The sequence below is a fragment of the Octopus bimaculoides genome, chromosome 27, assembly GCF_046866305.1.
Source record: "Octopus bimaculoides isolate indiv1 chromosome 27, ASM4686630v1, whole genome shotgun sequence".
Classification (NCBI taxonomy): domain Eukaryota; kingdom Metazoa; phylum Mollusca; class Cephalopoda; order Octopoda; family Octopodidae; genus Octopus; species Octopus bimaculoides.
In genome coordinates, this window is record NC_142954.1 from 23,029,613 (window position 1) to 23,047,050 (window position 17,438).

The window sequence follows — 17,438 nt, forward strand, 5'->3', positions numbered from 1 at the left end:
TAAACTGGGCAGCCAATCGTACACCGTTTTTCTCGACTGGATCCTCCTGATTGTACCCATTCTCATCATGTCGTGTTCATACGGACTAATTGTACGGACATTGTGGTTAGGCATCAAAATGGACGAAAAAATTCAAAAAGGTAAGCCCTTTCTTTATTGAATTATAATTTCATTGCAAAATATTTATTTGCGACAGAGGCAAATAGCAGTTAAGTCAAATAAGCAAATACAATCATTCATCAACAGGTGCTTGCGTAGTATACTTAAAATTAGATGGCCCGAACACATAAGCACTATGGAGCTATGGCAAAGAACAAATCAAGTTTCGATTAGGGAGCAAATATTTAAGAAAAAGTGGCAGTGGAATTGGTAGCACAATTAGAAAAGGACACACCAAATGCAGCGAAAAGTGCTTTACAGTGGAATCCGGATGGATATAGAAAGAGGGGTAGGCCTAAGAACTCGTGGCGTAGGCCTAAGAATTCGTTGCGTAGATCAACACAAAAGGAACTAGAGAAAGGGGGACATTCATGGCAGAGTATAAGTACAGAAGCGGAAAATTATGCGACATGGAATTCAATTATAAGTGGCCTATACTCCGCGTTGGAGGGTTAAAGGCAAGAAAGAAGAAAGAGGCAGAATTAACACCAAGGGGTATGTTTTATCCCCACTTAATCATGACCACCAGGTCAAGCGATTTTGACTTTTCTTGGTCCTGTCAATGATGGACGCTCGACTGCTAGAAAGAGCAGCGATTCATCACCCCACCAGCGATATATAGAAGAACAGTGCCAGAACAGGAGCTGGTGTCACGATTAGGCAGTGAGCTTGTTAAGAAATATTCATTGGGGACAGAAGCAGTATTAATACCGACAGGTAATGTTTTGTTTCCGTTTAAATGTGGATGTTATGTTAGAACAAATTATACTGTGGTACTTTTGTGCATATTGTTAGCAGGGGAGATAAATCCCTGCCACCTCGAGTGCTGAGACCATCAGATCATGGGATTTCAACCTTCCTTGGTCTCATCAATGATGGGCACTTGAACGCTAGAAATAGCAGCGAATCCACTCCACACCAGCAATATATATAGAAAAAACAGTGCTAGAACAGGTACTAGTATTGCAATCAGCCAGTGAGCTGATATATATATATATATATATATATATATAATATAATCAGCCAGTGAGCTTATATATACGTGTCTAAGACATTAACCCCCACCTGGACAATACCCCCCCTCCCCATGACAATTACCTCTGAGGACAACAGGTGATGATTTGAAACTTCTTAATATATTGGGGAGGAGGCAATTAACCAAGGGGGTACTTGTCCTGGGAGATGACCAATCCAAAAACCCAGACTTTCACAGTAGAATAAGACGGGCAACCATCCTTCAAGACTTTCTTCATTTTGTCATGGATTTCCACCATTCTTTTGTCTTGCAAAAAGAGAAACTTCTTGACCGCTCGTGCTTCAATTTTATCAAAATCCATTGTAAGAGCTGCCATCATGCGTTAAATCTGTGAAAAAGAGGAAGAAATATTTATACCTTCATGATATTTTGCATGTCTTCTCCTAAATAGTTGTCCTACTCTCCCTGCAAAGGTAACAGCGCTACCCTTTCAGCCAAGAACTTTTCAGCACCCCCTTGTGTGTGTGTGTCTGTGTGTGTGTGTGTGTGTTTGTCTGTTTGTCTCCCACCACTGCTTGACAACTGGTGTTGGTTTGTTTACGTCTCCGTAACATAGCAGTTCGGCAAAAACAGACCAGATAGAATAAGTAGCAAGTTTTAAAAAGAAAAAAGTACTGGAGTCGATTCATTCGGATAGAGATTTTTTTTTTAAGGTGGTGCCCCAGCATGGCCGCTGCCTAACGACTGAAACAAGTAAACAGCGGAGAGCTGGCAGAAAAGTTAGCACGCCAGGCGAAATGCTTTGCGGTATTTTATCTGTCTTTACGTTCCCGGTTCAAATTCTGCCGAGGTCGACTTTGCCTTTCATCCTTTCGGGGATCGATAAATTAAGTACCAGTTATGCACTGGGGTCGATGTAATCGACTTAATCCATTTGTCTGTCTTTGTTTGTCCCCTCTATGTTTAGCCCTCTGTGGGCAATAAAGAAATATATATATTTTTTAATTTCTTTTGCAGATGCAGAGAAGAGCAAAAAGAAGGAAAAAGAAAATGTAAAGATGATCGTGTGCAATGAAACGACTAAGATAAACCAAGGAGGTGACCTAAAGAAGCATGCTAAAAAATATACCGAAAATAACCCGCGTCATGATGGCGCCGACCGGAAACAGATATCGAAACGAAACCCTAAACGTAAGTGTAACCAGAGTGTAACCCCAAACCATAATTCCAATTTGAATTTGAGTTCCTCCTCGCAGCATCGGAAACATCGGCGCTTGACCGGTGGAGGGGGAGTACGTCAGTCAAACATGGGGAAGAGTGTGACCACCAAGAAACGCGTTATTAAAATGCTGTGTGTGATTGTGCTTGAGTTTTTCGTCTGTTGGTGTCCTCTCTTTTGCGTTCAGACCTGGAAGGCCTTTGACCCACGAGGTATCCGCCGTCATTTGACGGCCGTCGGAATGAATTCTATTTATCTGCTTGCTTATCTCTCGTCCTGTTGTAATCCGATCACTTATTGCTTCATGAACAAGAGCTTCCGCAAGGCTTTCCTGGCAACGTTCCACTGCGTCACGAAACGCCTGCCCGGTGGCAAGGACCAGCAGCGACACCGGCACCAGCAGCTGCAGTTGTTGCAACTTGAAATGCAGGATCAGCAACAACAACAACAACAACAGCAGCAGCAGGAGAAGGATCAGCAGCTACAACAAAAACAAAAAGAACAAGAATACGAAGAACAGCAGCAGCAACAACAACAACAACAACAACATCGGCATCTTTTACAACAACATTGCCATCTCGAAAAACAACACGACCTCGAAAGCGAAGTGTCTACTGAGACGACGAAATTTGAACCGGAGAATACCAGCACCGAAGCTGATACTGTTGAGACATTCGACAATGACGATGACGATGACGATGACGATGCTGTCAACACCTTCAGCAGTGATTCAGAGAGTTTCTCCAAACAATCAGACTAAAAAAAAAAAAAGACAATAATGAACATTTTGGGACATCTCAATTTTTATTATTCCTTTCTTATTCTCTTCTCGTTTGTTCTTGGCTTCTTCTTTTCTTTACCTTTTGTATTTTTATTTTCTTCTCCCATTCTCAGCTTCTCTCTTTTTCCCAAGTTTTTCTTCCTTTTCTCCCCTTTTTCGCTTTCTTCTTTTTTCTCCAACATTTCTCTCCTCTCCCCCTCTTTTTTTTCAGTTTCTCTCCTTTTCCCTCCTCTTTTTCCTTCTTTATCTACTCTTTCTCACCTTACCACCTCTCTGTTATCTTTCTTTCACTCTACTTCTCTCTAACGCCACCATTCACCTCACCACACACACACACACATATAATCTTATAAACCATTCCATAAAAAAACAATATTGTTCAAAATTCTCAGATCAATGCAAAAAATACAGACCATTCCTTATAATTATTATTATCGCCATTTCAGACTCGATAAAAAAAAAAGGAGAAAAAAACAGTAATACACTGGGATTTAATTAATTGACTCCGTCAAAAACTTTTCAAGAGTGAAAAGGTAAGTGTAAGCATATAACTGACAATTAAAGGGAGTTAACTCATTCGAGTAAGTTCAAACGAATGAAGTGACAACTATCTGTGTAATTTCCACAATTTTATAAAGGCATTGTTTATTAAAGTAATTGATCTGGTGACACGTTACACTTGCTTCTGGAATTGGTTAACAAGTTTTGATATCGGAAAAGTTGATTGCAATACAATTGATCGAAAGCAGCTGCTTGTAAAATACAATTTGCCGAGTATTTGCAAAATACTAAAAATAGGAAAAATACTCTATTTGTGTATCAGTCGCCATGTCCGGTTAGTTCACCGTCATCAATTCATGTTATTTCTTTTTTATTTGCCTTTTTTTTGTCAAAATAGTTTTTAATTATTAATGGTAAGATACTAAACAGATATTTTCTCGGTAAACTTTCCTCACAGTGAATTCGATGGTGATGAACCTGTAATCATCAATCGAACTGTTTCCCAATTGATTTTAACTTAAAAACAAAAAAATAGGGTGTGATTTATATATGGGCTAAAGCTTTGGTTCGTGTATAAATCACAACCCCGTTTCCAAGCCAATGCAGTATGTATGTAGGTAGGTATATACGTTTGTGTGTGTGTGTGTGTGTAGTTGACCATAATGTCTAAACAGAGTAGAAAATATAAAATATAAAATATATAAATGTGAATCAACTTTTTCGATAAAATGTCGCATAAATATATAACTGTGAACAGACAGTTGGAGTCTGGACAGCTCTCCGGCTTGCCAACTCCCTGTCAAACCGTTCAACCCATGCCAGCATGGAAAGCAGACGTTAAATGATGATGATGAATTGAATGGCGTTAAGTCTTTCTTTTGTAAACAGAATCGCTTAATATTTTACTGTAAACTTAATTACACACAGAAACACGTGTGCCATGTTTAGGTTTTCAGTTCAAAAAACACTTCTCTTGGGGCCATCCTATTGCCTTGTGAATTTAACAGACGGAAATTGTATGGAAGTCCATCGTATATATATATGTACAGTAATCCCTTGCCATATCGCGATTTATTATTTAAGTTTACATCAATTCCTCTGTGGTGTTGTTTTGCATTTATAATAAAATAAATATATACATGTGGTAAGTAGCTTCTTCTAGCACATTAGCAGTCCACCTAGTGGCCTCCTTTATACATACTTTTATATATACATATACAATAATCGTTTGAGATCTCAGATAATTTTCCTGAATCTCCCTGATTCTTTTAATGTGCTTGTTACCTGGTACTAAATTGATATTAATTAATATCCAATTTTTTACCCCATTGTTTAATTTATATATATGTGTGTGTGTGTGTGTGTGTCTCCCAGTATCGCTTGACAATGGTGGTGTGTTTGCGTCCCCGTAACTTAGCGGTAGGTAAAAGAAACCGATAGAATAAGTACTAGGCTTACAAAGAATAAGCTCTGGGGTCGATTTGCTTGACTATAAAGTCGGTGCTCCAGCATGGCCGCAGTCAAATGACTGAAACAAGTAAAAGAGAGAGTACAGTACTGTTTCTATTTCGCGGATTTTCACCTATCACGGTGAGTTTTGGAACTTAACACCTGCAATAGTCAAGGGAATACCATATATGTGTGGGCTTGTCCCTCCCACCATGTAACAACCAGTATTGGTTTGTTTATATCCCTGTGACCTAGTTGTAAACGAGCATCATTGTCATACAAATGAGGTTGTTCGTTTCAACTCTTCAATGAAAAATATATCTGGCCGTGGGAAAACACCTACGTTGCCTGGAAACAAGTCAGGGTTGGCGACAGAAAGGGCATCCAGCTGTAGATGTTCCATAAACAATCTTGCCTGGACTTGTTCCTAGGAAGGGAACTGTCTAGGCGCAATCCCATGGCCTTTCAGAACCGACAGGGGTCATTACCCTTTATTATAATTTATAGTCGACAACTTCCCTGTCTGGGTGTAATTTCTCAGATAACTTCCAAGACCTGCCTGACATAGACAGACACACCCACACTCGTTACACGTTAAACCAGGCTGCGTACCAACATACTCAGGCAAATTTTCATCAAGACCCTAATGAGGATCTCTCTAGCCGTTCATACACAACCCAACCTTTGTTCAATTTCTTTCCTTCCATCACACACTGCTTTTCTCCAGTGTCTTCTTCATTCAATCTTCACATTTTTATGTGAAGATGACTCTTATCTATTCTTTGGACACAGTTTGAAAATCCAGAATTGGCAAAATGTTGTTAATGCTGTCAATTAATGTCTATTTTCCATGCTGGCATGGGTTGGAGGATCTGACAGCAGCTGGTGAAGACAGAAAGCAGAACCAGGTTCCATTCTTCTTGCAGGAGTTCTATGGCTGGATGCCCTTCAAATTGCCAACCACTTTACAGAGTGTACTAGATGCCTTTTATGTAACACCATGGAGCTGGTAGGGCCGGGAGTTGTACCTCGTTCCATTGTCTGTTGTGGCAAAGGTTCTATGCTTGGATGCCCTTCCACTTTACAGAGTGCCAACCACTTCACAGAGTGGACTGCGTGCTTTTTATGTGGCACCAACACACACACACACACACACACAAAAAAAGAACAAAATAAAATTTAATTTCATCAAAGAGTTTTTTTAAACCAGTAAAATTTATTTTTTATGTACAAATAAAAACATTCATGTTAATGAGTGTGTATATATACAATAAAACCTTAGAAAAAGAATAAAACATTTCTGTTGGGTGAGAAACCCTTGTGTGCATACATGCGCATCGGTGTATGAGTGTGTGTGTGTGTGTGTGTGCATACAGACAGTGGGGTATACACATCCAGCAGGTGTGCGTGTGTGTGTGCATGTATGGATATCTGTATGCGTGGATGCATGCAGTGTATGTGGAAAGATGAAATTTACCGAGTTCAATTCCCACACCCACACACTGGCAAATAACACACCACCATCACCACAAGCATCATCATCATCATCACCCTCACTATCACCACAAGCATCATCACAGTCACCATCAGAGAGTTCTTCTTCAGCTTTACAACCGCAGTTCTTCAAAGTTCGGTCACTGAAGAATGGCAGGGTTGTCCTGAAACAAGACGTTTTTCTTGTCTCCAAGAACACAGTCGTCGAGAGAATCGATGATAACATCAAGCCGTGACTTCCTTGCTGAGACGACGCTTCTGCGAGTGGTGCGACGGACTGGCGTTATCAGAATGGCATCGCTGTCTTCAACACTTTCAGACCTGAAGATTAAACAGAGAAAAACTAGAGATTTTCAGCAACGAAGGACACAAGATGTGTATTCTTTTACTTCTATTTTTTTTTTTTTTTTTACTTTTTTTAGTCATAGGGTTGTAGCCATGCTGGAGCATCGCCTTTTAGTTGAAGAAATCAACCCCAGGACTTATTCTTTGTAAGCCTAGTACTTATTTTATCATCGGTCTGGGCAAGTTGTATGACCACATGATGATAATTAGTTCGTTAATTTGTAATTGTTATCAAGAGTAAATGAAGACAACTGACCTGTACTTGAATGGCGTTGATCTCCGCACTAAATACTTGACGTTGCCTGAGTGAAATGACCGTCTCAAGCGGAGACCTGGGGTGGTGTCTTGCAGAGGTGTTTCGGCATAATGAGTGACGTCCAGCCCGTGAACGGATGGCATATCGTATGGAGTCTGCGATGGTGTGTAGGGGGCATACCCTGCTCCACCTCTGGAGGCTGGAGGGGTGATCATCATTGGTGTGGCTTCGGAGTTCTCTTTGGACGCGACCAAGTCTTTGATCATCTTGGGCAGGGATTCTGTGATGACGTCAGCCGGCTGGGAGTCGATGTGGACGGAGGTCAGTGGTGGGGGTCATGCGTGGAGAGGAAAGAGCAAAAATGAAAAATAAATCCATATATTAAAAAAAAGGTGATGGTGATGATGAAAAATTAAATTATGATTGGCATTGGTGATGAAGAGAGATATAGTGATGCTGGTGATGGAGGAGGCAATGGTTGTGATGGGATGATGAGTGATGATGATGCTGGCGATAATGGAGGTGGTGATGATGGATAATGATGATAAAGGTGATGGAAATGATGCTGATGAAATTAGTGAAGGTAAGAGATGATAGTGTTTATGCAGACACACTCACCTTAGCCTTGTACTTCATGGCATTGCCAAACACCTCAAAAAGTTGATCAACATCCTTGAGCAGGAATTGAACTCGTGCCTTCAGCATCCAAAACTCAGCTGAGTGGAGGCACAGCGGTATCTTTTGCTGAATTTCTTCAAGCCAGGGCAGGATACAAGCAGGAGGGCAATCCTTAGGAAACACAAAAAAAAAAAAAAAAAAACATTTACAGATTAAAATACATAAATCTTAACAATTAAAGGTTTTTCCCCCTTTTACTTGTTTTAGGTTGTGGCCATGCTGGAGCACCACCTTGAAGAATTCTTTAGTTGAATAAATCAACCCCAGAATTTATTTTGCTTTCTAAGTTTTGTACTTATTCTACAGGTTTCTTCTGCTGAGCTGCTAAGCTATGGGGACATAAATGAACCAACACCAGTTGTTGAACATTAGTGAAGAACCAACAACACAAAGCATACACACACACACACACACACATGTATGGTTCTAATGTACAGAAAACAAACGACAGGGACAGGTGAGGGAACCAGTGTTGGTTTGTTTACATCCCAGTACTTGAGAAGAAGACCCATCAAGCCAAGCAAAATCGCAGCCATTGCAGATACCAGTCTCACACAAACGGTACCCATGCCAGTGGCATATAAGAGCACCCATTACACTCTTGGAGTGGTTGGCATGTTAGGAAGGACATCCAGCCGTAGAAACCATGCCAAATCAGAGTGGAGTCTGGTGCTGCGTTCCAGCTTGCCAACCCTGGTCAAACTGTCCAACCCATGCCAGCATGGACAACAGACATTAAATGATGGTGATGAGGTTCAGCAAAAGGAGACCAATAAATACCAGAAGTACCAGGATTTAAAAAAATAAGTCCTGGGGTTGATTTGTTCAACTAAAACTCAACACGAAGCCCCAGCATGGCCAGTGTCCAACGTCTAAAACAAATAAAAGACAAAAAAGGAAAAAATATATATATAGAAGGCGCAGGAGTGGCTGTGTGGTAAGTAGCTTGCTTACCAACCACATGGTTCCGGGTTCAGTCCCACTGCGTGGCACCTTGGGCAAGTGTCTTCTACTAAAGCCTCGGGCCGATCAAAGCCTTGTGAGTGGATTTGGTAGACGGAAACTGAAAGAAGCCCGTCCTATATATGTATATATATATATATATATATATATATATATATATATATATATATAATATATATATATATTAGTCCAACCCATGCTAGCATGGAAAGCGGACGTTAAACGATGATGATATGTATGTGTGTGTGTGTGTGTGTGTATATGTCTGTGTCTGTCCCCTCAACATCTCTTGACAACCAATGGTGGTGTGTTTACGTCCCCGTAACTTAGCGGTTCGGCAAAAGGAGACCGATAGAATAAGTACTAGGCTTACAAAGAATAAGTCCTGGCGTTGATTTGCTCGACTAAAAGGCGGTACTCCAGCATGGCCGCAGTCAAATGACTGAAACAAATAAAAGAGTAAAACGGTAAAAAGTGTTTCTTACGGAATCCAAAAGAATGGAACATTCCTCAATGACAGATTTCAGCTGTTCTTGGATTTCTTTGCAAGCAGTTTCTTTGTTTGCAGTGTTTTCCTTCTGCGCTTTCACAGTGGATGATGTGGGTTTAACCTGTTTTAGAGGGATGAAAGAAAAATCAAAGGTGAGAGTCATGGAAGGAGCAAAGTAGCAAGAACAATAGTTGTCGTCGTCGTCATTATCACCATAAACCCACTTTTCCATGCTTGCATGAAACAGATGGAATTGGAGGAGGCAGACAGCCAAAAGCTGGACGCCTTTCCTGCGACCTACCCTCATAACATTTTTTTCAAAACCTAATGCTTATTCTATCAGTCTCTTTAGTTGAACTGCTAAGTTACAGGGATGTAAACACACCAACACCAATTGTCAAGTGGTATGGACGGACACACACACACACATACCCGAGCGTGATCGTTGCCAGGGCTGCTGACTGGCACTTGTGCCGGTGGTATGTGGCAAACAACATAAAAGTGCCACACCCTAGCAGTTGAGGGACCCTGTGGAAGAGGTAGACCCAGGAAGACCTGGGATAAGGTGGTGAAGCATGACCTTCGAACATTAGGCCTCACCGAGGCAATGACTAGTGACCGAGACCTTTGGAAATATGCTGTGCATGAGAAGACCCAGCAAGCCAAGTGAGACCATAACCTGTGGCCTTTGCCAGTGGTGTAACCAGCCCAGTTATGTGTACCTTTCCTTCATTGGACACTAAACTCTGCATGCGAAGACCTGTTGGGGCAAATGAAATCGAAATCGAACCAAATTCGATGACTGGTACCCGTGCCAGTGGAGCGCTAACAGCACCTTCCGAGCATGATCGCTACCAGAGTAGAAGTCTTGCTCCTGTGCAGGTGGCATGTAAAAAGCACCATTTGAGCGTGGTCATTGCCAGTACCACCTGACTGGCCCTTGTGCCAGTGGCACGTAAAAGCAACCACTACACTCTCGGAGTGGTTGGCGTTAGGAAGGGCATCCAGCTGTAGAAACTCTGCTAGATCAGACTAAAGCCTGGTGTAGCCTTCTGGTTCGCCAGTCCCCAGTCAAATCGTCCAACCCATGCTAGAATGTTTTTTCCCGTGCCACCGGCACAAGTGCCAGTAAGGTGACCTGGAGTTAAATAGCAACCGAAAAGGAAGGGATGAGGGTAGCTAGATAGGAGGATAAACAGATAGACATGTTAACGATCACGCTCAAATGGTGCTTTTTGTGTGCCACCGGCACGGAAGCCAGACTTCTGCTCTGGCAGTGATCATGCTCAGATCAGACAGATGGATAATTAGACAGAGAGATAGATAGACAGATAGCTAGCCAAGCATAGAGGTAGAAAGACAGTGTATAAATTGCAATGGAATAAGAAAAAAGTTCACCTGTCCGGTTGTCTTGTGTCTGTCGGTGAAGTTAAGTCTTTTGCTTGTTGATGTTTTGTTCAAGGTGGAAACCACTGAGATTGAGGAGCGAGCTTTTTTCTTTCGTAAAGAACTGATGGTCTCTTTGCTGAAATTTGACAAAACCCAGAATCAATACGTGTGTGTGTGTGTTTAACACAGAGTTATACCATAAAAGCCGACGATTCTGGAGATGGTTTTGTCAGTCTCCAGCTGAAAAATCTTGCAAGTTGTAAAGAATCTTTGAAATATAAAACAATAACAATAAGAATGGTTTCAAATTTTGGCACAGGGCCAGCAATTTTTGTGAGGAGGAGAAAGTCGTTTACAGTGACACAACTGGTTCTTATTTTATTGACCTGAAAGGATGAAAGGCTAAGTTGTCCCCGGAGGAATTTGAACTTAGACCATAAAGACGTACAAAATGCCGCTAAACATTTTGCTCAGCATGCAAACGATTCTACCAGTTCGCTGCCTGAAGAAGGAAAATATTAACGAAGATAATAATTAGATGGCATCGTTTGCTGATTTTAACAATCATGAAAGAGTAAAAAAAAACAAAAAAAACGTGGCCATTACTTGCAGGAATGACCTCGTAGAATGTGCCAAAATTGGAGACCAATAATTTATGTTTGTGATGGGCTTCTTTCAGTTTCTATAAACCAAATCCACTCACAAGGCTTCGGTTGGCCTGGGGCTCAAGTAGATGACACTCGACAAAGGTACTTTGCAGCAGGAATGAACACAAGACCACATCGTTGGGAAGCAAACTTAACAACACAGCCATGCTTGTGCCTGCTTCTTTAGGCTCAATCTGATTTTAGTGGAGGGTGTTTGTTCCTTACATTGATTCCCCAGTATGCAACTGGTACTTATTTTATTGACTCCCATGAAAGGATAAAAGTCAACCTCAGTGGAGTTTGAACTCAGAACATAAAGATGGTCAAAATACCACTAAACGTTCTACCTTTGCCTGGCATGCTAGCAATTCTGATGGTTTCTTGCCTTACTTTACACTAGAATATTATCCACTGAAAAAACAAAAAAAAAAACATTTCTTTTAATTGTCAATGTGATGCCCCAGCATGGCCACTCTCCAAGAAACAAAACTGGAAACTGCAAAAGACAAAAGGAAAATAAGAGTCACAAAAATTCCAAAAATAAAACAACAAACCTTCTATAAAGATGCTTCCGTTTCCCAGTGGTGGTCGGTGGCGCTTGTTCCAAGTTTTCTTTCTCTGTAGTCAACTTTAACGGTTCTTGCGCTGGTGCCCTACCGTTCTGCTCAGTCAGGCAACGCTTGGTGACCGTCTTGAGCAGTGGCGGTACCCGCACAGTGTTTGGCGTTCCAAAGATCTGGGATGTTGCAAGCAGGTTGTTCAGTTTGTACTCACACGCCTCCATTGCCGGTTCCACATTCTTCTGTTTTTTCCTCGCCTCCTCTTTGAGTTTCGTTAAATTGGAATCGGTCCTGCTAGCAACATAGCGCTTTGCTGCTGGCATCAAGGTATTCCTTTTCTCCAGTCTGCTGGAATTGGTTGAGAAACGGAGGTGCTTTTTTGTGAAAGCTTTTCTATCAGTAGCAGAACTTCCCTCTTTTGCATTATTTTTCGTGCCAGACTGACATTCCATCTTGTCTTCTGCTTGGTTTGAAGATTTCCCTTCCCCGATGCATATGGTTTTCCGCCTGTGAACAAAAAAAAAGAAAAAGAAAGTAAAAAGAATATTCATTGTGCATGTTGCATGTGTGATTATCATTTTGTCAGAAAGTAAAGATTGCTTAATCGGCTCAGGAGTGGCTGTGTGGTAAGTAGCTTGCTTACCAACCACATGGTTCCGGGTTCAGTCCCACTGCGTGGCACCTTGGGCAAGTGTCTTCTACTATAGCCTCGGGCCGACCAAAGCCTTGAGTGGATTTAGTAGACGGAAACTGAAAGAAGCCCATCATGTATGTATATGTATATATATATATATATATATATATCTTTGTGTGTCTGTGTTTGTCCCCCAACATCGCTTGACAACTGATGGTGGTGTGATTACATCCCCGAAACTTAGCGGTTCGGCAAAAGAGACCGATAGAATAAGCACTAGGCTTATAAAGAATAAATCCTGGGGTCGATTTCTTCGACTAAAGGCGGTGCTCCAGCATGTCCGCAGTCAAATGACTGAAACAAGTAAAAGAGTAAATTGGTAGAAATGCTGCTAAGCATTTTGGCCAGATTGCTAACAATTCTGCCTTAGCACTTGACCAATGTTAGTGATTAGTGGCGCTAGAGTAAGAGAACCAGAGGCAGGAGAAGGAAGGAAATGGAAACTGGACAAACATGCTGTTAGATGGAGGTTCAAAGAGACTTTTTGGTAAAGCCTGTCTAAGAGGAGGAGTAAGAGGAGATGCTGTCTTATAACAAAGATGACAACTAGGAGTTCCTACTGAATAATCTGCTGTGAACCACAGACCAAATCTGTGGACAGAACAAGGTGGTGGAATGGTATGGCAGATCATCATCGTTTAACGTCCGCTTTCCATGCTAGCATGGGTTGGACGATTTGACTGAGGACTGGTGGACCAGGAGGCGACACCAGGCTCCAATCTGATTTGGCACAGTTTCTACAGCTGGATGCCCTTCTTAACGCCAACCACTCCGAGAGTGTAGTGGGTGCTTTTACATGCCACCGGCATGAAGGCCAGTCAGGAGGTACTGGCAACGGCCATGCTCGAAATGGTGTATTTTAGGTGCCACCTGCACAAGGGCCAGTCCAGCGGTACTGGCAACGAACTCGCTCGAATGCCTTTTCACGTGCCAGGAAGGCGACGTTGGTAACGGTCACGCTCAAATGGTGCTATTTATGTGCCACCGGCATGAAAGCCAGACAGTTGGTGCTCTGGCAACGATCACGCTCAGACGGTGCTCTTAGTGATTTACTGCCATAAAATCTACAAGGCATGGAAAGAATAGTAGAAAGGAGCTAAGGGACAAAATGGGGTTAACTAGCTACGAGAGAAGCTTGGCATTAGACATACTCACCAAGGGATGAAGACAAAGGTGAAAAGTTGCCAGAGTTCTGCAATGAGAGAATCAGAGTTGCAAAATGTTTTCTGGATTATAAGGAAGTGCCTGTGAATCAGATGCCATTGGTGAAAATGTATGTAGGGGGGATGAGAGGGGTTTTCCTGGCCCTCATTGATACGGAGAAGAAAGCATGGGAATTGTTACTACAATTAGTAAAAAACTAGAAAAAATGAGGAATAAGTTGGAGCATTGAAGAGAGATGAACGACAGGGTTGGTTGTGGTCTTGTAATGAAATTGGTGGATGATATTTAGATAAAGAACTGCCAGGAATTTCAGGTGGAAAGGAAGACTGAGGAAGGGACGAGCAGTACTGGGCTGACAAAAGAGTGGAAGTAGGGGAAACAACTCCAGTGTCGGTTGCCCAGTGGTCAATGTAGCTCTCCAGTGAAACAAAGGTGTAAAAGACACTTGGAAGTGAGAGTCGGAACTAGCGTGAAACAAAACTGAGGAGGAGCAAGAGTTGCGTTGAAGTTCCAGTTTGAAGTTTTTGGAGTTTAAAAGCTTTTGAAGAATAAAACGACAGACAGAAATGGTGGGAGTTGATCTCAGGATGTTGAAGGACTTCAACTCCGTACTGAAGAGGAACTTGTCCAACCCATGCTAGCATAGAAGATTGTACTAAAACGATGATGATGATGATGATGATGATAATGGTTGCAACGGTTTAGTTCATTACACTTGGTGCCGAGACCCCCTTCGGTCATGACTGACCATGGGATTGAAAATAGAAAGTTACCCTCCCAGGCACAAGTCTGGGCAAGGTTGTTCTATGGAAGACCACCAGTTGCCCATGCATACCAGCCTCCCCTCTCCACACTACCAGTGTTATCCGATGGAAAGGCAAAGGGGCCGATACAGCTTGGCACCTGTGATGTCGCAACTCATTTCAACAGCTGAGTGAATTGGAACGACGTGAAATAAAGTGTCTTGCTCAAGAACACAACATGCAGCCTGGTCCGGGATTCAAACTCACAACCTCACGGTCGTAAGATCGACGCTCTGACCACTGAGCCATGCGCCTTCACACCTGGTATGGGTTAAATATTTATATAACATGGAAAATAGAAAATAAAGAAAGGTTAAAAAAAATCGAGGAAGAAGGGTTGAACCCTTTTACTGTGGAAATCAGATATATCCCTTCAAAATGTCATTACCCCTAATTGCAGAAAGCAGTTTTACATTCCAATGGTCTTTTGCTGAGGAATATCATGTTTGAAACTAGTTTTTGATGAGAAATATCAAGTTTATTTGAGATAATGTGACTTGCATAAAATACCAATTCTATTTTTTGGTAGATTTTTAACATCATTATTGGAATAACCATGAAATTTAATTTTGCAGTTGAAGGGTTAAGCAATTATTTTCACTCCACTTACCGTAAATTCAAAGATGGCTTTGCCATGACTTGTTTATCTTTCTCTGACCGATATAACTGCCAGCGTTTCAAATAATCTTGAGAAAAAGAAATAGAATTAGATAGAAGAACAGGAATATTTATGGTGTGGTGGATGATAGAATTGGTAGAGTTATTCCCCTCTCAGATTCATAAACTTATTGAAGCAGCCCTTGAGTTTTTCTAAGCCCTATGAAAGAATGCAGAAGGTTGGGCCTCCAACCAGGCCTTTTGTGATACCCTTAAAGCCAGGAACTTTTCTGGAACCTCTCATATATATATTTTATATATACATATGAGGGGTATTGAAAAGTTCCAGGCTTTGGGTAAAAGAAAATACAGGAGGATCAGTTAATTATGATTTTATTCAACATCTTCCCCTCTCAGATTCAGAAACTTATTGCAGAGGTCCTTCAGTTTTTCTAAGCCCTGTTAAAGAATTTGGAAGACTAGATCTCCAACCAGGCCTTTCACAATACCCTTAAAGCCAGGAACTTTCCAGCACTTCTTTGAGGTACCAGGACTGTTTGGGGTCATGTTGTAACCTATAAAGCAAAAAGAACACCCCTGAAAAACAACCAGAAAAGAAATGGCCAGCTTCACTGGATGTGTAGGGTTAGTATTCGTGAATAAGCTGAGAGAAAAACTGGATATATAAGAGGAATCAGATGTTGTGTGCAAGAGGGGAGACTGAGCTGGTACGGACATGTGATGTGAATGGGGATGGACAGATATATAAAGAAGTGCTAGGAATGGAAGGAATCTGTGGAGAAGAAGGACCAAGAAAGATATGGGAAGAAGTGTTAATTTATATATATATATATATATACACGCGACGGACTTCTCTCAGTTTCCGTCTACCAAATCCACTCGAGGTTTCTGTCGGCCTGAGGTTATAGAAGAGGACACTAGCCTATGGAACGGAACCGGGAACCATGTAGTTGGAAACACACTTCTTAGCTATGCCTAAACACAATTTCATAAAAAAATACGTCATTTCTTTTAAAGCTCGGAGGAAACAACGTCGAGGTAGGTTGATAGAGAGAGAAAGAGAGACAGACAGTGTTTCGTAAAATATTTGTATCGTCATATATATATATGTATATATATATATATATATATATATATATCATAATACAAATGATATATGAGCATATGCATGTATAGATACATATATGTACATACCTACATCTACATGTATATATAGATGTATATCCGGGTACAAGACGTCAGAAAAAGGAACGGGAACATAAATAAGGCACAAAAACGGACTTTTTTTTACAGACAACAGAACGAACACATAGGAAAACAGACGAGCCACTTATGGAACTTTTCCTTCATCAGCTGCCTCTATTCTAAACTAGGCATTTCGAAGATGAGGCATATATATATATATATATTCATTCAGATGCTTACAAGCTGACAATCGAAAGAGGAAGAAGATGATACGGCATGAAAAAAAGTGTTACGTGTTGACACACGTATGAATATCGACGTGCCCACTAACTATTTCTTTTATATTAACTTATAATCGTAATCTACACCATCTGAAAAATATTTGTAACAAATTTCATTAAAAAATATCACTTTTTCTACAAAGTTATGAGGAAATAAATCGGTGGGGCACTCTTGTGTAGTTACACCCTATATATATGGATAAACTGAAGAAATTTAAGAAAGAAGGAATCAGAAGTTATAATATAAGATTACATCAGAAATATTGTGTTTAAATGTAAATAAATTCGTTATAAGACAAGTGAAATGGTGTTTGTTTTGCTTTTGGTTTTCAATAAAAACTCACCACTTTTCCGTTTGTCTTCCGCCTCCATTCTGTCGGGTTTCGTTTTCAAAAATGTTGATTTCAGCGCGATTTTGAAATGCGAGATTCTGATTGGTCAATTTAAATATGAGTGGCTGTGGGGAAAGATGAGTATGCGTGCATGTGTGAAGGTGTGAGTGTCTGTGTCTGTGTATGTGTGTGTTCGTGTGTGTTTCTATTTTTGTGTGTGAGTGCGCGTGTGCTCCTTTGTGTCTGTGTGTGTGTGTGTGTGCGTGCATGCATGTATGTGTCTGTATATGTGTAAGTATGTTCGTGTTTGAGTGCATATACTTGTGTGTCTGTATGTGTGTTAATGAGTGTTTATAATAGTTCTATATGTATGTAAGTGCGTGTGTATATGCATCTATATAAAATTAGCGTACATTTAAACATATGAGGTGTCTTGACAGGACACCTAGCATAC

The 17,438-nt window shown here is 41.1% G+C and overlaps 2 protein-coding genes across 7 annotated transcripts in view; one reads left to right on the forward strand and one right to left on the reverse strand.

Moving 5' to 3' along the window:
- LOC106876814 (cholecystokinin receptor type A) overlaps positions 1-6,234 on the forward strand; it is a 156,580-nt gene extending 150,346 nt beyond the window's left edge. For all 5 annotated transcript variants that reach the window (XM_052977301.2, XM_052977302.2, XM_052977297.2 and 2 more), the window contains 2 exons: positions 1-140; positions 2,153-6,234. The exon at positions 1-140 is cut by the window's left edge and continues 232 nt beyond it. In XM_052977301.2, the coding sequence (XP_052833261.2) occupies positions 1-140; positions 2,153-3,114 (1,102 nt within the window). In that variant the 3' untranslated portion in view covers positions 3,115-6,234. The remainder of the gene's footprint in view (positions 141-2,152) is intronic.
- A 29-nt stretch (positions 6,235-6,263) lies between these two features.
- On the reverse strand, positions 6,264-17,041 carry LOC106876813 (uncharacterized). Of its 2 annotated transcripts, none has more exons than XM_089343675.1 (8): positions 16,997-17,041; positions 15,179-15,254; positions 11,902-12,414; positions 10,710-10,836; positions 9,307-9,432; positions 7,799-7,969; positions 7,181-7,479; positions 6,264-6,900 (listed from the first exon to the last, which is right to left on the reverse strand). In XM_089343675.1, exons 1-8 carry the CDS (start codon positions 17,022-17,024, stop codon positions 6,720-6,722), a joined length of 1,521 nt encoding a protein of 506 aa, XP_089199801.1. In that variant the 5' UTR covers positions 17,025-17,041; the 3' UTR covers positions 6,264-6,719. The 2 variants fall into 2 exon arrangements, with proteins under 2 accessions (XP_089199801.1, XP_089199802.1); XM_089343676.1 differs by having other exon boundaries at positions 15,179-15,740.
- Positions 17,042-17,438: the final 397 nt, after the last annotated feature.